The sequence below is a fragment of the Lepidochelys olivacea genome, assembly GCF_965140295.1.
Source record: "Lepidochelys olivacea isolate rLepOli2 genome assembly, chromosome: 1".
Lineage (NCBI taxonomy): Eukaryota > Metazoa > Chordata > Testudines > Cheloniidae > Lepidochelys > Lepidochelys olivacea.
In genome coordinates, this window is record NC_140411.1 from 110323826 (window position 1) to 110341632 (window position 17807).

The 17807-nt window shown below is 43.4% G+C and overlaps 1 protein-coding gene across 5 annotated transcripts in view; it reads left to right on the forward strand.

Annotated features, from left to right (window-relative positions):
• The first annotated feature begins 220 nt into the window (after positions 1 to 220).
• Positions 221 to 17807, forward strand: part of NAXD (NAD(P)HX dehydratase) — a 73203-nt gene continuing 55616 nt past the window's right edge. For 2 of the 5 annotated variants that reach the window (XR_014709796.1, XM_084616091.1), the window contains exons 1-5: positions 222 to 1132; positions 2496 to 2867; positions 5294 to 5444; positions 10937 to 10982; positions 12221 to 12309. Coding sequence is in view for 4 of the 5 variants with exons in the window: in XM_084616091.1 (XP_084472217.1) it covers positions 583 to 1132; positions 2496 to 2867; positions 5294 to 5444; positions 10937 to 10982; positions 12221 to 12309 (1208 nt within the window). In the remaining variant the exon portion in view is untranslated. Of the gene's footprint in view, positions 1133 to 2495; positions 2868 to 5293; positions 5445 to 10936; positions 10983 to 12220; positions 12310 to 17807 lie in introns of all 5 variants that reach the window. The other 3 variants (XM_084616093.1, XM_084616094.1, XM_084616092.1) reach the window with 3 other exon arrangements.

The following is a 17807-nucleotide window of genomic DNA, read 5'->3' on the forward strand; positions in this document are numbered from 1 at the left end:
GTGTCACCGCTGCGTGGCCCGGGCCTGGCCCGGGCGAGCGAGCTCGGAGCTGCGGCGCGGGCCCCGCTCCCAGCAGCCGCGGGCCGGCCCGGCTGAGCCCCGGCGTGCGGGGTGAGGTAGCGCGCAGTGCGCGGTGACGCCGGGCGGGCGGGCGGGCGTCTGGGCGCGGAGCTGCCTGCGGCGCCCTGTGTGTGTGAGAGAGGGGGGGGGAGGGCAGCGTGCGGGGCTCCGGCCGCGGCGGGCGGGGGCGCCGTGTGATGAGCAGCGAGCGGGGCCTAGCAGCTCAGCCAGCGTCCTGCCGGGGCCCGGGGAGCGGCCGCGCCCGGCTGACTGGCTGAGCGGGCGGCGCCCTGCGCCTGCGGGGCCGCGGCTCCGTCTGCAGGGGACCCGGACCGGGCGGCGGCGGCCGGAAAGTTTGTTTGCGTGGGGGGGCGGCGGGCTGGGATGCGGGGCCCGGCGCTGGCTTCTCCGCCACTTGCCGCTGCGCCGCCGGGGCTGTAGGCGAGGCCGGGCGGGCGCTACCCCCCCCCCCCCGCTCTCCCCGGGTGCGCGGCCATTGCAGCGCCGGCCGGCCGGCCGAGGATGATCACCAACACGCGGGGCTTCCTGTGGTCCGACCTGGAGACGCGGGCGCTGCTGGAGATCTGGGGCGAGGCCGACGTGCAGTCGGCGCTGGACGGGAACTTTCGGAACAGCCATGTGTACCGGGACGTGGCCTGCCGCCTGGCCGAGCTGGGCTTCGAGCGCACCCCGGAGCAGTGCCGCATCCGCATCAAGGGCCTCAAGCGCCAGTACTACCAGGCCCGGGACGGGCTGAAGAAGAACGGGCACGCCCGCAAGATCTGCAAGTACTACGACGAGATGGACCGGATCCTCAGCTGCCGGGGCGGGCCGGACAGCGCGCCCGAGCTGCTGGCCCAGCCCGCCGACGGCGTCCAGCCCGCCGCCGGGCCGCCCACGCCGGGCACCCCCCACAACAGCCGCGAGCCCGACACCGAGCTCGACGAGGACGCCGAGCTCGAGTCCCCCCACGACCACTTCACCGAGGACTCGGGCGAGTGCTCGTCCTACGCCGAGCACCCCATCAAGGTGGAGTGCCCCCCGTTCGCCATCCCCGTGCCACCCGCCGAGGGTAAGTACCAGCTGCCGGGCCGGGGAGCCCCACCCCGAATGCACGCTGGTAGGGGTATCCCTCCCCCCGTCTTTGCCCCCATATCCTCTGTCCCTCCCCCCCATACAATAGAAGTACTAGCGCCTCTAGCTAACGTGCTTCCAATCGCTTCTGCACTGGCCTCTTCCCTTCCAGACTCCTCTCATCCTCTTCAAGGGGAACTGGATTAAAACGTCTTTAGTGTCTTTAACCCCTTCCCCCCCCCCCACTGTGGAGTCCTATCTCCTCCATTTAATTTCTCTTCTCCTTTTTGCCCTTCTCCTTCCCTATCCCAGTGTTTCGTCCCTTTGGCTCTTCCCAGAATGAAAGCAGGAGTGGAAAGGAATTAGTTCATGAAGCTCTTAAAAATTACTAAGTAAATAGTTGCAATATGGGGGAGGGAGAATGAAGGGTCTCTAGTTTTCATTCGTTTGTTATCAATAGGAAACAAATAGGAAACTAAAGTAGAGATAAGATAGGAGGTGCCAAACAGTTCTGGATAAAAATGGCAGCATCCTCATCATTCCTGCTATGTTTAAACTTTGCTATAGATGCTATGCAGTTCTGTTTATCACTGTGTAACTATTATTTTTTAAAAATAGTTCGCTATGATAATAGTTAGGAAAATGTTCTGTTTGTTTTTATCTATGTACTGTCATTTGTGGGCCAAAAACCTAACTGGGCTTTTTCTAGAACTCTTATTTGACTCAGTTGAATAGTACAGTTGGGGGGAGGGGAGTAGAAAGCAACATAAAGCCTGCCCCTTTCCCTGTTGCCCTTTGTACTCTGCACAAATGTTTTTTAAAGTCCAGTCTTGTGCTGTGGGTATTTGTCTAAAACCTGACTCTGTCTTTGGAACACTCGGAAGTTAGCCAACTGGTTGACATTTAACCAATCTCCTTTTTATACATAAATCTCATCAAAGTGTTGTTTACACTAACATCTTTTTTGAAATGCAAATCTAAAATGCCAGCAGGCTGAAGCTCAATTCTGATTAGCGTAATTACCTGCAATACACAAATGAGGCTGTACTGTTGAATAGCTTTCACAAACCTTTTTAAAAGATCAAAAAGCCTCTTCCTATTTTTGAAGTTTAGTACTACAGCAGTTAAAAGGGGTCCCTATTTGATTACATGTTACCTGTATAATTTGTTGGATAAGCATTTATTCCCTATTTTGGTACTCCTTAAAATCATCAGAAATAATCATGCCTAATTTTGAAACAAAATGATACTTTGAGATGGCAAAATAGATCTCCATTTCACAAGGGGAACAGTTTTACTATTTACTTGTTCCTTTTAGTATGTCTGGAAGATTGAAAATAATTTTATCTACTTTGTTTTAGGCTTTAAACAAATCAATGCTCAAACCAGTACACAACCACTCTCTCAACCCAAAAGATCAAAAAAACGCCATGCAAATTTAACACTGGATAAAATGATGGAGAAATTCCTACAACAGAGTGTGGATACAGAAGAGAAATTTTACAAATATGAAGAGCAACGACTTAAAATTGAGGACAAGCGCCGTGAAGCTGAGCATGCTCGAGAACTCCAGATGTTACAAATGTTGGGACAGATGTTGGCAGGAATTTCTTCTACAGTATCACAAAGGTCACAGTCTATACCAACTAGTCCACCTCAGAGAGCAAATCACCGATCATATGGCGATAACTTTAATTATAATGCTATGACAGCAGCACTTTCTCCACCAATAGGTACTTCATTCTATAGCATAAATAAGATCTAATATTATATTTAAAAGATTTGTGCAATGGCTGGTGGTCGTATCTGAAAATAAATGTCTAGCTTTGACTTATTTTCAATATTGTGATGAGTTTTATTTTGTCTGTAAATTGAATTAAAATGCCTTGCCTTGCTATTGTACTGATATTAAAATAAAAAAGACTCTAACAAATTCTAAATATTGAAATAACATTTTGGAAAAGTAATCCATAAGAACTGATCAGTTCATGTCACGTTCAGATCTATATAGAATGCAATTATATATAATATGTTATGGAGCTTAACTTTTACTGGAAATGATCTGGAAGCAAGTGTCTTGCAGCAGAATGAAACAATAGTCTACATAAAATTGAAAAAAGAAATATAGATCTTAACATTTTTGAGTAGTAATCTTGCTGTCAAGGCTGTCGTCATACTTGAAAATGTTAATTCAAAGTAATGAAAAAGACCTGGAAAAATAACATGTATTGAGGTTTTTAACAGTGGGTATGTCGGACATGTTTTGAACATTACGGCTGAAGTCCTGGCCCTGCTGAAGTCTAAGGAAGTTTTGCCATTCATTTCAGTAGGGCCTGGATTTCACTCTGGATCAGCGGTTCTCAAACTGTGGGTCGTGACCCCATTTCAGTTGGGGTCGCCAGGGCTGGCGTAGACTTGCTGAGATCCAGGGCCGAAGCTGAAGCCTGAGCTCCACCATCTGGGGCTGAAGCCTTATGGCTTCTGCCCTGGGTGGCAGGGCTTAGGTTACAGGCTAACAGGTTATAGCCCATCAGGTTGGAATGAACAGTTGTTTTGTTTTACTTTTGTTTTTAAAATCCTATGTGGGTTCAGTATTCAGTGGATGAGTAGTCTTATTTATATATATAGATAAGCAGAATTAGAAATAAAACTCTGTAAGCCAGTTTCTGGTTCTGGGCAGGCTATCAGAACTTATAGTTTGGACATTTAAAGAGCCAAATAAATGTAAGGCCCAGTTCTGTGTTTCTCTGAAATGAAGTTTCCCAAACTTCTCTTGAAATTTAGTGGAGTCTTGAATAAACAAGGAATGAATGTTTAGGCCTGTTATGGTTTAAGTTAGCATACTTTCTTATTCTATTGAATGGATATCTGGTCTGTAATACTACTTTTTGATGTCATAATAGTTTATCAAAGTTTTTGAGCAATATTTTAATATTTAAATTAGACCCTGTATGTCTACTACAGTTTATTTCTTACCAGTAGTGGTACAGAAAACTACTTAAGCTCCTAAATCTTGAACACAATACATATTTAACCTTAATATTTATTACTTCTAAAATGCATTCACTTTTAATCTGAAAGATGTTCTATTACCTGTGTACTACATTTGATGATGCAGATGTAGTTGTAATTTTGTACTGTAGCAAGAGAAACTCTGAATTGGCTTCCAATCATAAGAGGATTTTTTTTACAGTTTATAATAAAATATGCTTTAAAAGTAATTATTTAAGGCAACATACTGTATATGTTAATGATTTGGGACCTAAGTTATTTGTATCTAAAGTTGAAGTGAAATCTTTAGGCAGAAGTGAAATCCAGTCTAGAGTTCCTTCTTTTTTTTTTATGTTCTCTGTTTCCCCCTCATTATAGTCTCTGTTCTAGAAAAGCAAGAAAACTGAAGGTTTTTTAGCAGCCAAGGCACTGTAAGTAGGTTGTGAGGTGTATGGGATGCATGTTTCTTGTAGATTTTATGGTAGAAAACTAGGTAGTTTGTAAAATGTGGAGTAATTTTAAGGGGGAAATATTGCCCTATTTCCAGAGCGGAGATGAGTTTTTTGTTATATTCTGGATTGTGACAATGATATTTTTTGGCCATGCTCCAAGAAGGTTAGTCTTCGAAGTGAGCTGTAGCTCACGAAAGCTTATGCTCAAATAAATTGGTTAGTCTCTAAGGTGCCACAAGCACGCCTTTTCTTTATATTATAGAAGTCTTGTCAAAACAAGAGATCAGCCAGGAATATAATTATCATTATTGAACACTATAAAGTGATTTTTGCTACAGTTTAGCTAGTGTGGTTTAATGTTAGATTCTGTAAAGATTGGAGAAAAGGGTTTTCTGCTGACATTGCGCAGAGCTGGTGTTTTCTTGTTTGTTACAGGAATATTTTCAGAGTTGTCTCCTAACTTTCTTAGAACATCTTTTTTTTATTTGTGGTGTTGGTATGGCAAGGACAATTACTGAGTACAAGACTGAATAGTTTTGTTCAAAGTAAAATTGGAGAGTTTGGGTTTTTTAATCATTCTGTGCGACTATGTAACATCTGTTATAGAAATTGATTACACGAATACTTCTGAATGTTTCAAAATGCACTGAGGTTTCTATCAATTTAAAAAGAAACATTTCTGAAGTAATTTTTTTAATGTTTCTATCTTTTTCTAGTTATCGAGAGAGCCTTTTCACTACACAAAACACATTCTATAAAGGATATGGAGAATATTTTTCAGTTGGTGCGCAATGTTATTCCTCCTCTAACGGCAAAGAAGCATAAAGGTCAAGATGGACGGATAGGCATCGTGGGAGGATGTCAAGAGTAAGTTAAACAGAAATATATATGCTGTTGTTGATTAGGGATTTCAAGTACATGTTTTACTACTTTTTAAAATAATTTACGTTGAAAATACTGTTTTCAAAGGGGGCTTTACTTAGTCGATCATTAGAATCAGAATACGTGTCCCCCTATGTCAGTGATGCAAGACTTAAGGGTTGGCAATTTCTTGGGGGGAAAACTAGTTTAGGTCAGGGCTGGTAAATACCAGTTTAAACTGGGAAACTGGAAGAATAAAATTATTAGAACATACTAATGAAAATTACTGGCAAATATCAAGCAACTTAATAATGATTTTGCAGTAACATGGTCTCTTTTAATTTCAGTTAAAATAAAACAAAAAAGACCTAAAACTGTATGCTAGTGCCTTAGCTACCTCAAACAGAAACTGAAACGTCTGAATCTGGGAATACCCCTTCTTTGCTTTAGCAATGAAAATTACATGTTTGTTAAGCAAACAGAGAAGGGGAATTCCCAGATTCAGACGTTTCATTTTCTGTTTGAGGTAAATTGCCAGACTACCTGTCTAGCCAAATCAAGAGACGGAGTACTGGACTAGTTGGCGTACAGTTGCTGCAACTGAATTCCGGTGTATGGTGACTCAAGTCAAAGTATTTCAGCATGAGCAAAGGTGGAAGACCACTTGACCCAGTCCATGGCTATTTTGAGGAAGTTCATGGTGGTGGCAAAGAGATTCTTAAAGGCAGAAATTGCAAAGAAAAAGTGAATGGGAAGGCAGACCGTATGAGGAAACATTTTGCAAAATGCTGTGGAAAGAAGAAAGACACCAGACTCCCTTTGGCTAAACACATGGATCAGCATTCACGTCGCACTCCCTGTCAGTATCCAGCCCAACTTGGGGAAGCTAATGATCCAACCCGCGGACCAAATTTGGTGTTGAATCCTGGTCCCATGCCACCTGAAGCATGTTGCGCATACACTAAGTAGTAGAACTGGAATCAAACCCTGAGGATGAGTACAGATAATACTTGCATAACCATTGCCGAGTACATCAGATCCAGGTCGGCTAAAGAAAACAAGGAGTAAGTATCATGTTTTTTGAACCAAAAATGGATATTTTTGTAACACAAACAACTCCAAAACTGAAACAGAAATTAAACTTGAAAATTGCAGAATATTTTATGGCTATAATATTCCCTTCTCTTTTATTCAACGTCCAACTTCTCAAGCAATGATTAGCTGCCTAAGGCCAAGCTGCAAAGCATCCAGTTGAAAGCAGGTAGCTGGTGAACTGTTAAACACAAATACTGATGGCTTGAGGATAGTAGCATGCAATAAATTATGTGGAAAAGCATATGGTTGGAGTAATGTGTAGTGACCCAGTGATAGCTAACTGTATGCACACAGGGAAAATTGTGGTTTATGTATCAGTGGTTGTGAGCGCAAGCACTTCTGTATTCACACCCTTCACACCACTGCTATGATTTTTGTACAGAGTATGCCTTGTGAGGTATCATTTGAAAACAAATAACATGCTGGTCAATAATATCATTGTACAATATATGTAACAAGGCTGTGTGTGAAACTATAGATACTCACTAATATTATGCTTTAAAGTCTGTGACTAAAAACCAGGCATGTCGGGGAGTTGATAAACAGGTTTTCCTCAGGTAAGAAAAGAGGCCAACACCTCAGGTCAGGTGTGGCCAAATTCAGTGAGTTATCATTTGTATGGGAAGTTGCAGCAGAAAGAGATAATGAGCATAGTAGCAACAGCCAGCGGGGAAGGAACCAGCTTGGAGTCTTATCCTCCCAACCTCATGGCTCCGTTATTCAGCATGAATTAATGAACTTTACCCGAGGGAACCCTTCAGAAGAATGTGTTTCAAATGTTCATGGGACTATAAAGAGAGGGGGAGTGAGCCCCTAAGGGATTCTTTGCCTTAAGAAACCAAGCAATTTGATCTCTGTGATGTCCTGGCCAGGCCATTCAGTAAAAAGCTGGAAAGACTGGATCAGAGGAAAATCCTCTTTAAAACTTAAATTTCGCAAGACAGTCTTTGTTAAACTTTTAGATTGGTGTTTTCACTTTTATTTGTTACCATTTCTGACTTTATCTCTTGAATGCACTTAAAATCTGTGTATTTTTGGTTAAATAAACTTGTTTTACTTTTATTCCAAATCCGCCTGCTACTGTGTTTGACTTAAATTGATTATTAATTCCAGTTAAAGCAACAGGCTGCTGCGCTTTTGTGTCTTTAAAGGAGCAACAGACCGTATTACTTCTCTGAATGTTCTAGGATAGGGCTGGACATTTTCAGGGTAGATGGTTTTGGGGAAATTTGGGACTGGGTGTGTGTTGGGGGTCACTTGGCTAATAAAAACAAAGGCTGGTTGAGACCAGAGTCTGGCTGTAGTGTAGCAAGCAGGCTGCTGGAATCAGAGCTGCTGAACCAGTGCTGCTTAACATGCGGTCATTCAGTGCATGCTCGTATGCTGGTTGGGAGCGCCCAGACAGGGAGTTACAGCAGCAGAGCATTTTAAGGCATTCAGAGTTATGGGGCGAGTAGTGACACAACCACTCACTGGTCTGGGGTGAATCTTAAAATGTGACAGAGGTTGAGACTTGGAGCAATAAGACAGGAAAGTACTGTGATACCCTGGCAAGAGAAGCCAAGGCATTAGTAAGTGAATTGTATATTTGTGGTGGTGAGCTACCTGACAGACAGTGCGGGGGAAAAGTTGTAAAGAATGAGAAGTAATTTGGAAAAAATGACACTTTAGTTACATATAGTTGTGCCTTACATTGGCTAAATCTACTTGGACAAGACCTTGCACAAAGTGCTTTGATGAAACATGTAGTAGATTTACAAAAGTATTTGAATATTGGAGCCTGTTTAAAAAAAATGCCAAGGATCTGTGAAATCCCAAATCCCTGGTGAGACACAATGGAACACTCAAATAGTATGCCTGGAAACATAAATTAAAAATTAGCTGTGTTATCTCAGGATTGTGAGTGATCATGAGGCAGAATTTGAAGATAGAGTGATCAGTGTAACTACTAATCAAGGGATTTACCAAGAAGCAAAGAACTTGATCAGTCAATAAAAACCAGTTGCTGTGGCATTTGACACATTCCAAAGGGGCACATTAACAATTGCAGTTGCATGCAAAGAATGGTTGGATTTACTGAAGATCTTGCACCGTGCAAAGCAACAGCACAAAAGAGATTTAATGAGGCAGTTACTCCTGTACACATGTTGGCCAACCTGGTTTGGTCTTCATCTAAAATAAGCAGGAAAGAAATTGTCAACTGAATAAGAAGAAATTGCCGGGCAGTGGTTGCTCAGTAAAAATCCTCACTTTCTGCCATATTCACTTGCATTTAAAGTAGAAATGCTGTATCTAAAATCAGTGTTTTCATCTGCTGTGAAGGAAAAAGTTTCCCCTGTAACATGGTGGGAAAAATCTGAAGACTACTAATATTACATCTGACTTCATAGAACTGGTGGTACAATTGCATCAGTGTTCAGCAAGCACAGAACAAATCTTTTCAAACTTTGGATACATCAGCTCAAAATTGAGGCTTAGTGTGTACATTTCATAAAAGTTGGGCTTGTGCTACAGAATGCTGTACTGCCATATGGACCTGGAGTGGTAGTCTACAATTCTGCATGCTTCTGATTGCTTAAAGTTTCAAGCCTACAGTTCTGCGGTATTGTCACTTTCATATAACCAACTGTTTTTAATTTTTGTCTATGTAACATGGAAAAATGGAACAGGTCCTGACTGAAATGTATAACTTGAGAAAATACCAAACAAAATGTGTAGACGTTCCCATGTTCAATGCTATGATTGCATATATTAGAATTACACCCAGTTCAATTTTACTTTTTTTGCCAAATTTAAGCCAATAGATTCAGAAATTTAATTCATATAACCACAATTTGAATCTAACTAAAACTAAGTGTAAGGTGGTATGCATTAATGAAACAGTTTTTATCATAGTCACACTTTAAGGCACTTTCTAACTAGCTTTTCTTGGGGTAGTAAAAACCACTTCTGGTAAATGTCATGCCATCCCTGTTTTGGCTATAAATGCAGTTGAAGTTTGGTCATTTGAGTTCCATTCCCCTCTACCTTCTCTCTTCTTTCCACCCTAATGTCTGTCTTTACACAATGTAGAAGGAAATTTAAATGGAGCTTATGGGAGAAGCACTGAGAATAAAGTAACAAGGTGAAACAACTGATGATAGTGGTGATATCCTTATACGATTCCTGACTTACACCAGACTTATGAACTACATCTTGGCTACCTGGCCATGGTTCTTGGTTTGAATTCAAGCTGCCTTTTGAGACTCTTATTATGCACCTTCTCAACACTAATCAGGTGGCATGTTTTTGCTAATAGTATCCTGATTTGAACTCTGGGGAACAGAAGATAGTGTAGGTCAATTGAGGAGGGCACAGGACTGGAAGTTATAGGACCTAGGCTCTATTCCTGGTTCTGCCAGGGACCTGATGATAGGGACCACGTGTCTTGAACCCGGGTCCTGAGGAGCTAGTAAGTTCCAGCCTGTTGCCCAGTGACCTAAAAGTTGTCAGAATAGAAGCTGAACTTTGACAGAGGAGTCCAGTCCTGGGATCTGACTGACTGGTTCAGAGCTGCTATTTAAACTAAGCACAGGGACAGGAAGTTGTCCATGCAGCTGGGTTCCCCGTGTTTAGGACTGCTTCCCCTCTAGTACCTGATCCTGCTGTTGATCTCCTGGTATCTTGACCCTTTCTGATGCCTGACTCTTGGTTTTGCTCTCTGGTCCATCTTGAACTCTGAGCCCAAGGCAAGACTGCCGAACATCTCAGTTGTGACACCCATTGTGATGCGTTGCGTGAGTCATTTCACTTTACTGTGCCTCCGTTTGGCCGTCTCTAAAATGACGATATTACTTCTATTGTGACGTACTTGGAAATCTACAGATTAAAAATACCACTTAAAGAGCTAAATTCATTATTTTCATAGACTATCAGGGTTGGAAGGGACCTTTTTGTTACAGTTAGGATTTCCCTATTGGATTATCCTTGTCTCTCTAATTCGCTTTTTTGATTGGTCTACTAGAGCCCAAATTTGACCTGGCAAGGCACGTTGCAAGATACTGTCTTTTATACCTGAGCTTTTTCTGAGTCCCTTTTCTGAATGGATTGAGTCTGTCTCTTGTGCTTATGTGAGTACTTTGTGTTGACTTTTATTTATGATGTAATCCATGTAAATATCACACAAATGAGAGTGGATGCATAGGGTGAAATCTCAGCCTCGTTGAAGTCACTTGGAGTTTTGCTATTGACTTCAGTGTGGCCAGGATTTCACCCATCCTTTATAAATAGGAACTACTTGAGCTTATTTATTTAACTTGCTCTTGAATTCGATTCTTCATTGTAGCAGGGTGATCAATTGCCAACTTTGTCTTTTGGTACAATTGTGTGTCTGTTTCCTAACCTAGAAAATGTTTCATTTGTAGGTACACTGGGGCACCATATTTTGCTGCAATTTCAGCTCTAAAAGTGGTACGTGTTTTCCAGCTTTCATGTGTAATGTATTTTTAATAACATAAATGGATTGTCTAGTGTCATTTGCAAAAGGCTTGTATTGTACTATGTATGGGATTTTAGTTCTACTAGAAATGTAACTTTTTTTATCTTTTTAATAATTTCTGAGTTCTAGAACATTCATAACTTTTATGGCTAGGAAGAATCTCAGATTTGTAAAAGTCATTCATTTTTTTTTTTCAGTAAGCTAAGTTTATTATTATTTAATTTAGGCAAGACCAAAAATAATTTAAACTGGGCTCTTTTGTATTTAAAGTTTGACAGAGATGACTACTCGGTATGACAAGACACTATGGCCATAATACAGCCATTTGTTATGTGCAGGCAGGCTGCTGCACCAACCTGGAACCTTACTGAATTCAGTGGGCCTATGCACAGACATAGCATTTCACCTTAACAGAACAAACTTCAGGATCAGGACCTTAAATTGCTCAGGGGTTGGAAAATGTTAAATGATGATATTAATACACCAGAGGAACCATTAGTTGGTTACTGTCTTCCTTTAAGTGTTTGTATCTTTTAAGTCTGGTGTGTCTTTCTACACCCGAAGTATTGGAAACTTCTTGTCCCTGGCTACCTAACCTACGTGTATATTATTTGCTTTTTCTTATCAGAGGTAAAAGAAGCATAGGGTCAAACTCAGAAATGCATGCAATTCAATGGTAATAAATGAAATTGTGCCAATTTATCTCTAGGCCAGATTTGGCTCATTGGATCAAAAACTATGGGATTGGAAAATAACTCCTGGGTAATCTTGTTTATCCTGCATGAATATAGCACAACACCAATTTTTGTCTGTGCTGTAACCTATCTCCTACTTGACTGTCTCCTTTTTGTCTTTCCTTACTGTGGGACTAGGCCTGTCATTCTTGCTCATGCATGAATGGAGAGGATTACTCATGTGATAAAGGGTTTCAAGATCTGGCCCTAAACTTTCACTGATTTTTTTGCCATAATCCTGTTCAGTAAGCAAGTATATCTGTAAATATGCAATTTAGCATGGAAGTTAGAGCTAAGAAATAAAGTAATTTCTCTCCAAACTATTGAATGCTAGTCAAGATGGAACAAATAGGTGCCAAGTTTGCTTTATTTAACAAGCAGTAGGAATCCATAGTTGTTCAATGAATAGCTATTGGAATAATTGTTTATGCACTACTAAGATTACAAATGGTAATTCTGCAAATTTTCTTTCTTAGGGTGCAGACTTATCCCACGTATTTTGTACCAAAGATGCAGCAGCTGTAATAAAGTCATATAGTCCGGAGCTGATTGTTCATCCAGTGCTGTAAGTAACCTTTTTTTCTTTAAATTATCAAGTCAGGACTACAAGATTGAACATTTCAGTGTGATAGTTCATTGGTTTACAATGTTGCTCTTCCTGAATCACAGGACAGGTGAATTAAAGGTTATGAAAGTGATTATGTATTACGTATTTTCATTTAAGAGCATGCGCAGATTCTGACCTGTTAGAGCCATGTACGTGTGTTTGCGCGTGCGTGTTTCTGTCAAAGCACAAATTAAAAAAGCAAACGTTATTCTTTCAGCTTGCTTGCTGATGTGTTTGTAATTGTTATGCATTAAACGGGAGCAGTCACAAAATCCAGAACTGAGTATGGGACAAGTCCGCATTTTAGAATCTCTTTTTAAAAGCCAAAATAAAACACTCACATCCCAATTTTTTTCCTTCTTGGTTCTGAATCAGTTTTACTTTCTCACCACTGTGGACATGACACTATACATGCTAAATTACTGCATGAGAAACTGATTTTAATTTTTTATGATTTTCTTTTTAATCTAAACTTCTTAAATGTTTCACCTTGTAGATAACCCTTTAATGACTACATTTGTTAACTAGACTCAGTATAAAATATCAAGGTCTGCTTATATGAATTTGTGAGAGGTTAGTTGGTTTTTGTTTCAGTTGTTGGCTGGAGTGTGTCACTAACTGGATATCTTACAGGCGACATTGTTTGGGTTAGGTTTTGCAAATTGTTAGGAATGAATGTACCAAGTAAGAATCAAGATCTAGAGCCCTGTAAGTGAGGCCTACAGTAAGCTTGCAGTACAAATTGCAGTGCATTGGTGTAAATCATGTCTACACACACTAGAACCTTACATAACCTAGAAAAAACAGTGCTTTAAAAACAAGAATCGAAACATTTGATAAATGCTACTGTAGACAGGATTTAATACTTTAAAAAGGGTGCTAACATGTTTTTTTTAAAGTGATCAACCCTAAAGGGAAGCCTGGGATTGACTGCTACCAGTTAGCACATTTTAAAGATGTTAAATGTTTTCTGTGTGAAAATTGGAAAAATATGTTTAAAACAAGTAAGCAATCAGGATTTTTTGGGGGGAAGGGGCTTTTTTTAAAAATTATTTTTAAAGCACACCTTTTTGTTTTCCTGGTGTAGACAAGGTAGAGTTGTTTGCATTGCCCTGGTGCAACCACACTAATGTCTATACTCCAATGGCTAGATCCTCAGCTGGTGTAAATTGTCACAGCTCCACTTACTTCAGTGGAGCTATGACAGTTGGGGTAACCAATGTGACTTTATGTGGGAGGAGTTGATACACAGTACCGTTGACTAGTTTGTGGTAATGAAAAGGTATCATAGGAAAAAATGAGATAATGTGGTCAGAAAGGAGAGATTGCTGGATCTTCATGAAGTGACGGATTCTCTCTCTCTAAATTTCTATATGTGGAATTCCTACGGGTTCTTCTTTCCACACAGATTTTAGTTCAGTGTCTTCTGTAGAATAAATCTGTCAATTTAAAAAAAAAAAAAAAAAAGTTGCCCCTCTGGTTGCACAGGAAACCTTTTGACGCTAATCTGATGCACTGTCCTATTAATTCTGTAAAAAAGACAAACGCTGTGTGTGTGAATGAACTTGCCCTATTCATCCAAATAGAATGTTAGGTCTGAAGCCTTGTCACTGTTTGTGTCTATCGCTATTTTTACACTTCAAACTGACTTAGCAGAAACAGTCAGCTAATATACACCTCTACCCCGATATAACATGAATTCAGATATAACGTGGTAAAGCAGTGCTCCGGTGGATCAAAGCAAGTTTGATATAATGCGGATTCACCTATAACGTGGTAAGATTTTTTTTTTTTGGCTCCCGAGGACCGCGTTCTATCGGGGGAGAGGTGTACTTATTCAGTATGGTTGGATATTGCTGGGAACATTACTTAAACTTGAATAAAGTTTAAGATATAAAAACGCAAACAATGTTCAGGTTTGGTTTTCAAAAAAAAAATTTTTACCTCCCTATAAGACTTCTTGCCCATTCTCCTGCCTCCAAATGTAAGATAATGATTAAGGGTACATTTTGGTCCTGGGTATTTTTAATAAAAGTCATGGACAGGTCATGGGCAATAAACAATAAGTCACAGCCCTTTGACTTGTCCATGACTTTTACTAAAAATACCTGTGACTAAATCTTACCTGTTGGGAGGGGAGTCCCAACCCCATGCCCCAGCCCTGTTTCCCCTCCCTTCTTCTGTGACCTCCATGAATTGTTTGCGGTCTTAATAATGGTCTTTCCTCATAAATGTGAGCACTGTACATTTTTGTGGGTTCCCAAATGCCTTGATGCAATGTTTTAAATCCAGTTTTGTCTGTGTCAAACACACACTGCCCACCTTCACTTTTAAAGCCATTCAAGACTTAGTTGCATCTTTTACATATCATCTCTTATGTGGTATTGAGCTGTCAGTCCCTGTTTCTCCTCTTCCAGCAACGGCAAAACGCATCAGTCCATTTTTTCCTCTCAAACATCCCTTGCATAGTTATCTCTCTTTATGAATGAGAGGCGCTCCCTATAAAAGTTTGCAGAGCTGTTGCATTGTCCTTCTTCGTACCCCTCATTAAAGGTCACCTTTGCTGTGATATCTGCATAATGCATGACAGTGGCTAGGCAGCTGACTTTCTGTGACCCTGCTTGTTATGCCAATCATTATCAGGGCCTTGTGTATTCTGTGTTCACTGATCTTTATTTTGCAGAATTTGACATTTTGCCAGACTGCTGTACAATGCCCCCTTTTAGTGCAGTCAGGAGTCTGACATCTTATGCTCTCTGCTCTACTGTGAGCTGACTGCAGCTTCCTCTTTTAGTACTGCTTTCACCTCAAGAGGGAGGACATTACGATAAGTAGCACATTTTCCTGCCTTGCTCTCCTTAAAAGTGCAAGCTGGAACATGAAATGAAAGCTCTCTGGGCTCATCAGGATGGCCTTTGCCTATCTTTTGAAGGTGTGGGTCAGAGGAGGTATGTGACAGCCAGAGGCTGAGCTGATGAGCCTTGGGAGCCAGGCACACGCACTCATGCCCAGGATACAAAATGTCATGGCGTGGGGGTCTGAACAAAGTTTGAGAAGGAAGGTTGTTAGGGCAGAGGGCCAACCTGATGAGCTGCAGGAACTGGGTAGAATTCCATTCCTTGTGAGCCGCAAAGGATGTGGGGCTGAATTGGGTAATTTGCAGTCTTAGGTTTACCACAACTCCTAGTTTCAGACCATTGCCCCATCTGCCACTTGGACAGATGGTGGCAGGGTGCCTGCTCCCCTCCCAGTGAGGCAAGGGTAGCAGCATGAGGCCTGGGAACGATAGAGCTTTACCTAGCTGCCACATACTCCTTTTCCCCCATTACATCCCAGGAGCTGGGTAATAGTAGCTGTCTCTATAACAGAGGTGGGCAAACTACAGCCCACAGGACCATCCTGCTCGGCCCATGAGCTCCTGGCCCGGGAGGCTAGTTCCCAGCCCCTCCCCGCTGTTCCTCCTCCACCGCAGCCTCACCTTACTGCGCCACCGGCAGCGCAGCTGCAGAGCCCAGCCTGATCCGGTGCTCTGTCCTGCGTGGCTGCCTGTCCTGGTGCAGCCACACCCCCAGGGCTCCAGGCAGCGCGGTAAGGGGGCAGGGAGCGGGGGGGGGGGTTGGATAGAGGGCAGGGAAGTTCGGGGGGGTGGTCAGGGGCCAGGGGTGTGGATAGGGGTTGGGGCGGTCAGAGGGTGGGGAACGGGGGGACAGTCAGGAAGGAGAAGGGGGGTTGAATGGGGCAGCGGGGGGCAGTCAGGGGCAGAGGGTCTGGTGGTAATCAGGGGACAGAGGAGGGGGTGGATGGGGCAGAGGTTCCTTGGGGGCCGTCAGGGAACAGGGGGTTGGATGGGGCAGGAGTCCGGGGAGGGGGGGCATCAGGGGGAGAGAAGCAGGGGGGGGTTGGATGGGGGTGGGGGCCAGGCCATGCCTGACTGTTTGGGGAGGCATAGCCTCCCCTAACCGGCCCTCCATACAATTTCAGAAACCGGATGCGTATCTCAAGCCACAAAGTTTGCCCGCCCTTGCTCTATAGGGAACCTAAACATTCAGCCTTATCAGGAGTAATTTTCTCCTTTATCCAGGGATTCTGTAAAATATACTGCTGCACCTTTTGAGAGGATTTGGCAAGGTAATGCAAAAAAATCAACAAGGTAACCTAATTAACTTTGCTGTGGAATTGAATAGCACATGCTGCAAAACTTGAGCCCATAGTGCCTGGATCACAATCTCCCTCTTCACCCCACCAGCTCACATCATATTCATCTTTTTTATGTCATCGCATACTTACACTGTAAATTCTTCAGGGTGCCCACTGTGTTGTCATTATAGGCACGTACAGTGTCTAGCACAGGAGTGGGAAAACTACAGCCTGTGGGCCACATCTGGCCTGCCAGCCGATTTAATCTGGCCCTTGAGCTCCTGCTGGAGAGAGGGGCCTGGGGCTTGCCCCGCTCCTGTGCTCCAGCCGGGGAACAGGGTCAGGGGCCGCTCTGTGTGTGCGCGCGCTGCGGCTCCACGTGGATTCCGGAAGCAGCAATGTGTTGTGTCCTCCCCCTCCTGCCCCAGCTCCTACGCGTAGGGGCAGCCAGGGGGCTCTGCATGCTGCACCTGCCCCAAGCGCTGCCTCCGCAGCTCCCATTGGCCAGGAACTTGTTGCTGCTTCAGGTAAGCGCTGCCTGGAGCCTGCACCCCTGAGCCCCTCCCATGCCCAAACCCCCTTCCCCAGCCCTGATCCCCCTCCTGCCCTCCAAACCTCTCGGTCCCAACCTGGAGCACCCTCCTGCACCCCAAACCCCTCATCCTCAGCCCCACCCCAGAACCTGCACCCCCAGCCAGAGCCCGCACCCCCCTGTGCCCCAATTCCTTGCACCAGTCCGGAGCCCTCTCCCACACTCTGAACCCCTCAGTCCCAGCCTGGAGCACCGTCCTACACCCCAAATCCCTCAGCCCCACCCCAGAGCCCGCACCTCCAGCTGGAGCCCTCAGACCCTCCAAACCCTGCCCCAGCCCGCGCCTGCACCCTGAACTCCTCATTTCTGGGCCCCCTACCTCCCCCAGAGCCCTCACCCCCTCCTGCATCCCAACCCCCATTTCGTGAGCATTCACAGCCCACCATACAATTTCCATACCAAGATGTGGCTCTTGAGCCAAAAAGTTTGCCAACCCCGGTCTAGCATGTTGAGGTCGTTATTGGAGCCTTTAAGTGCTATTGCAGTACAGATGATAAATGTCCCAGTTCATAGAATATCAGGGTTGGAAGAGACCTCAGGAGGTCATCTAGTCCAACCCCCTGCTCAAAGCAGGACCAATCCCCAACTAAATCATCCCAGCCAGGGCTTTGTCAAGCCTGACCTTAAAAACCTCTAAGGAAGGAGATTCCACCACCTCCCTAGGTAACCCATTCCAGTGCTTCACCACCCTCCTAGTGAAGTAAGTTCCAGCTTGCTGACTTGCACA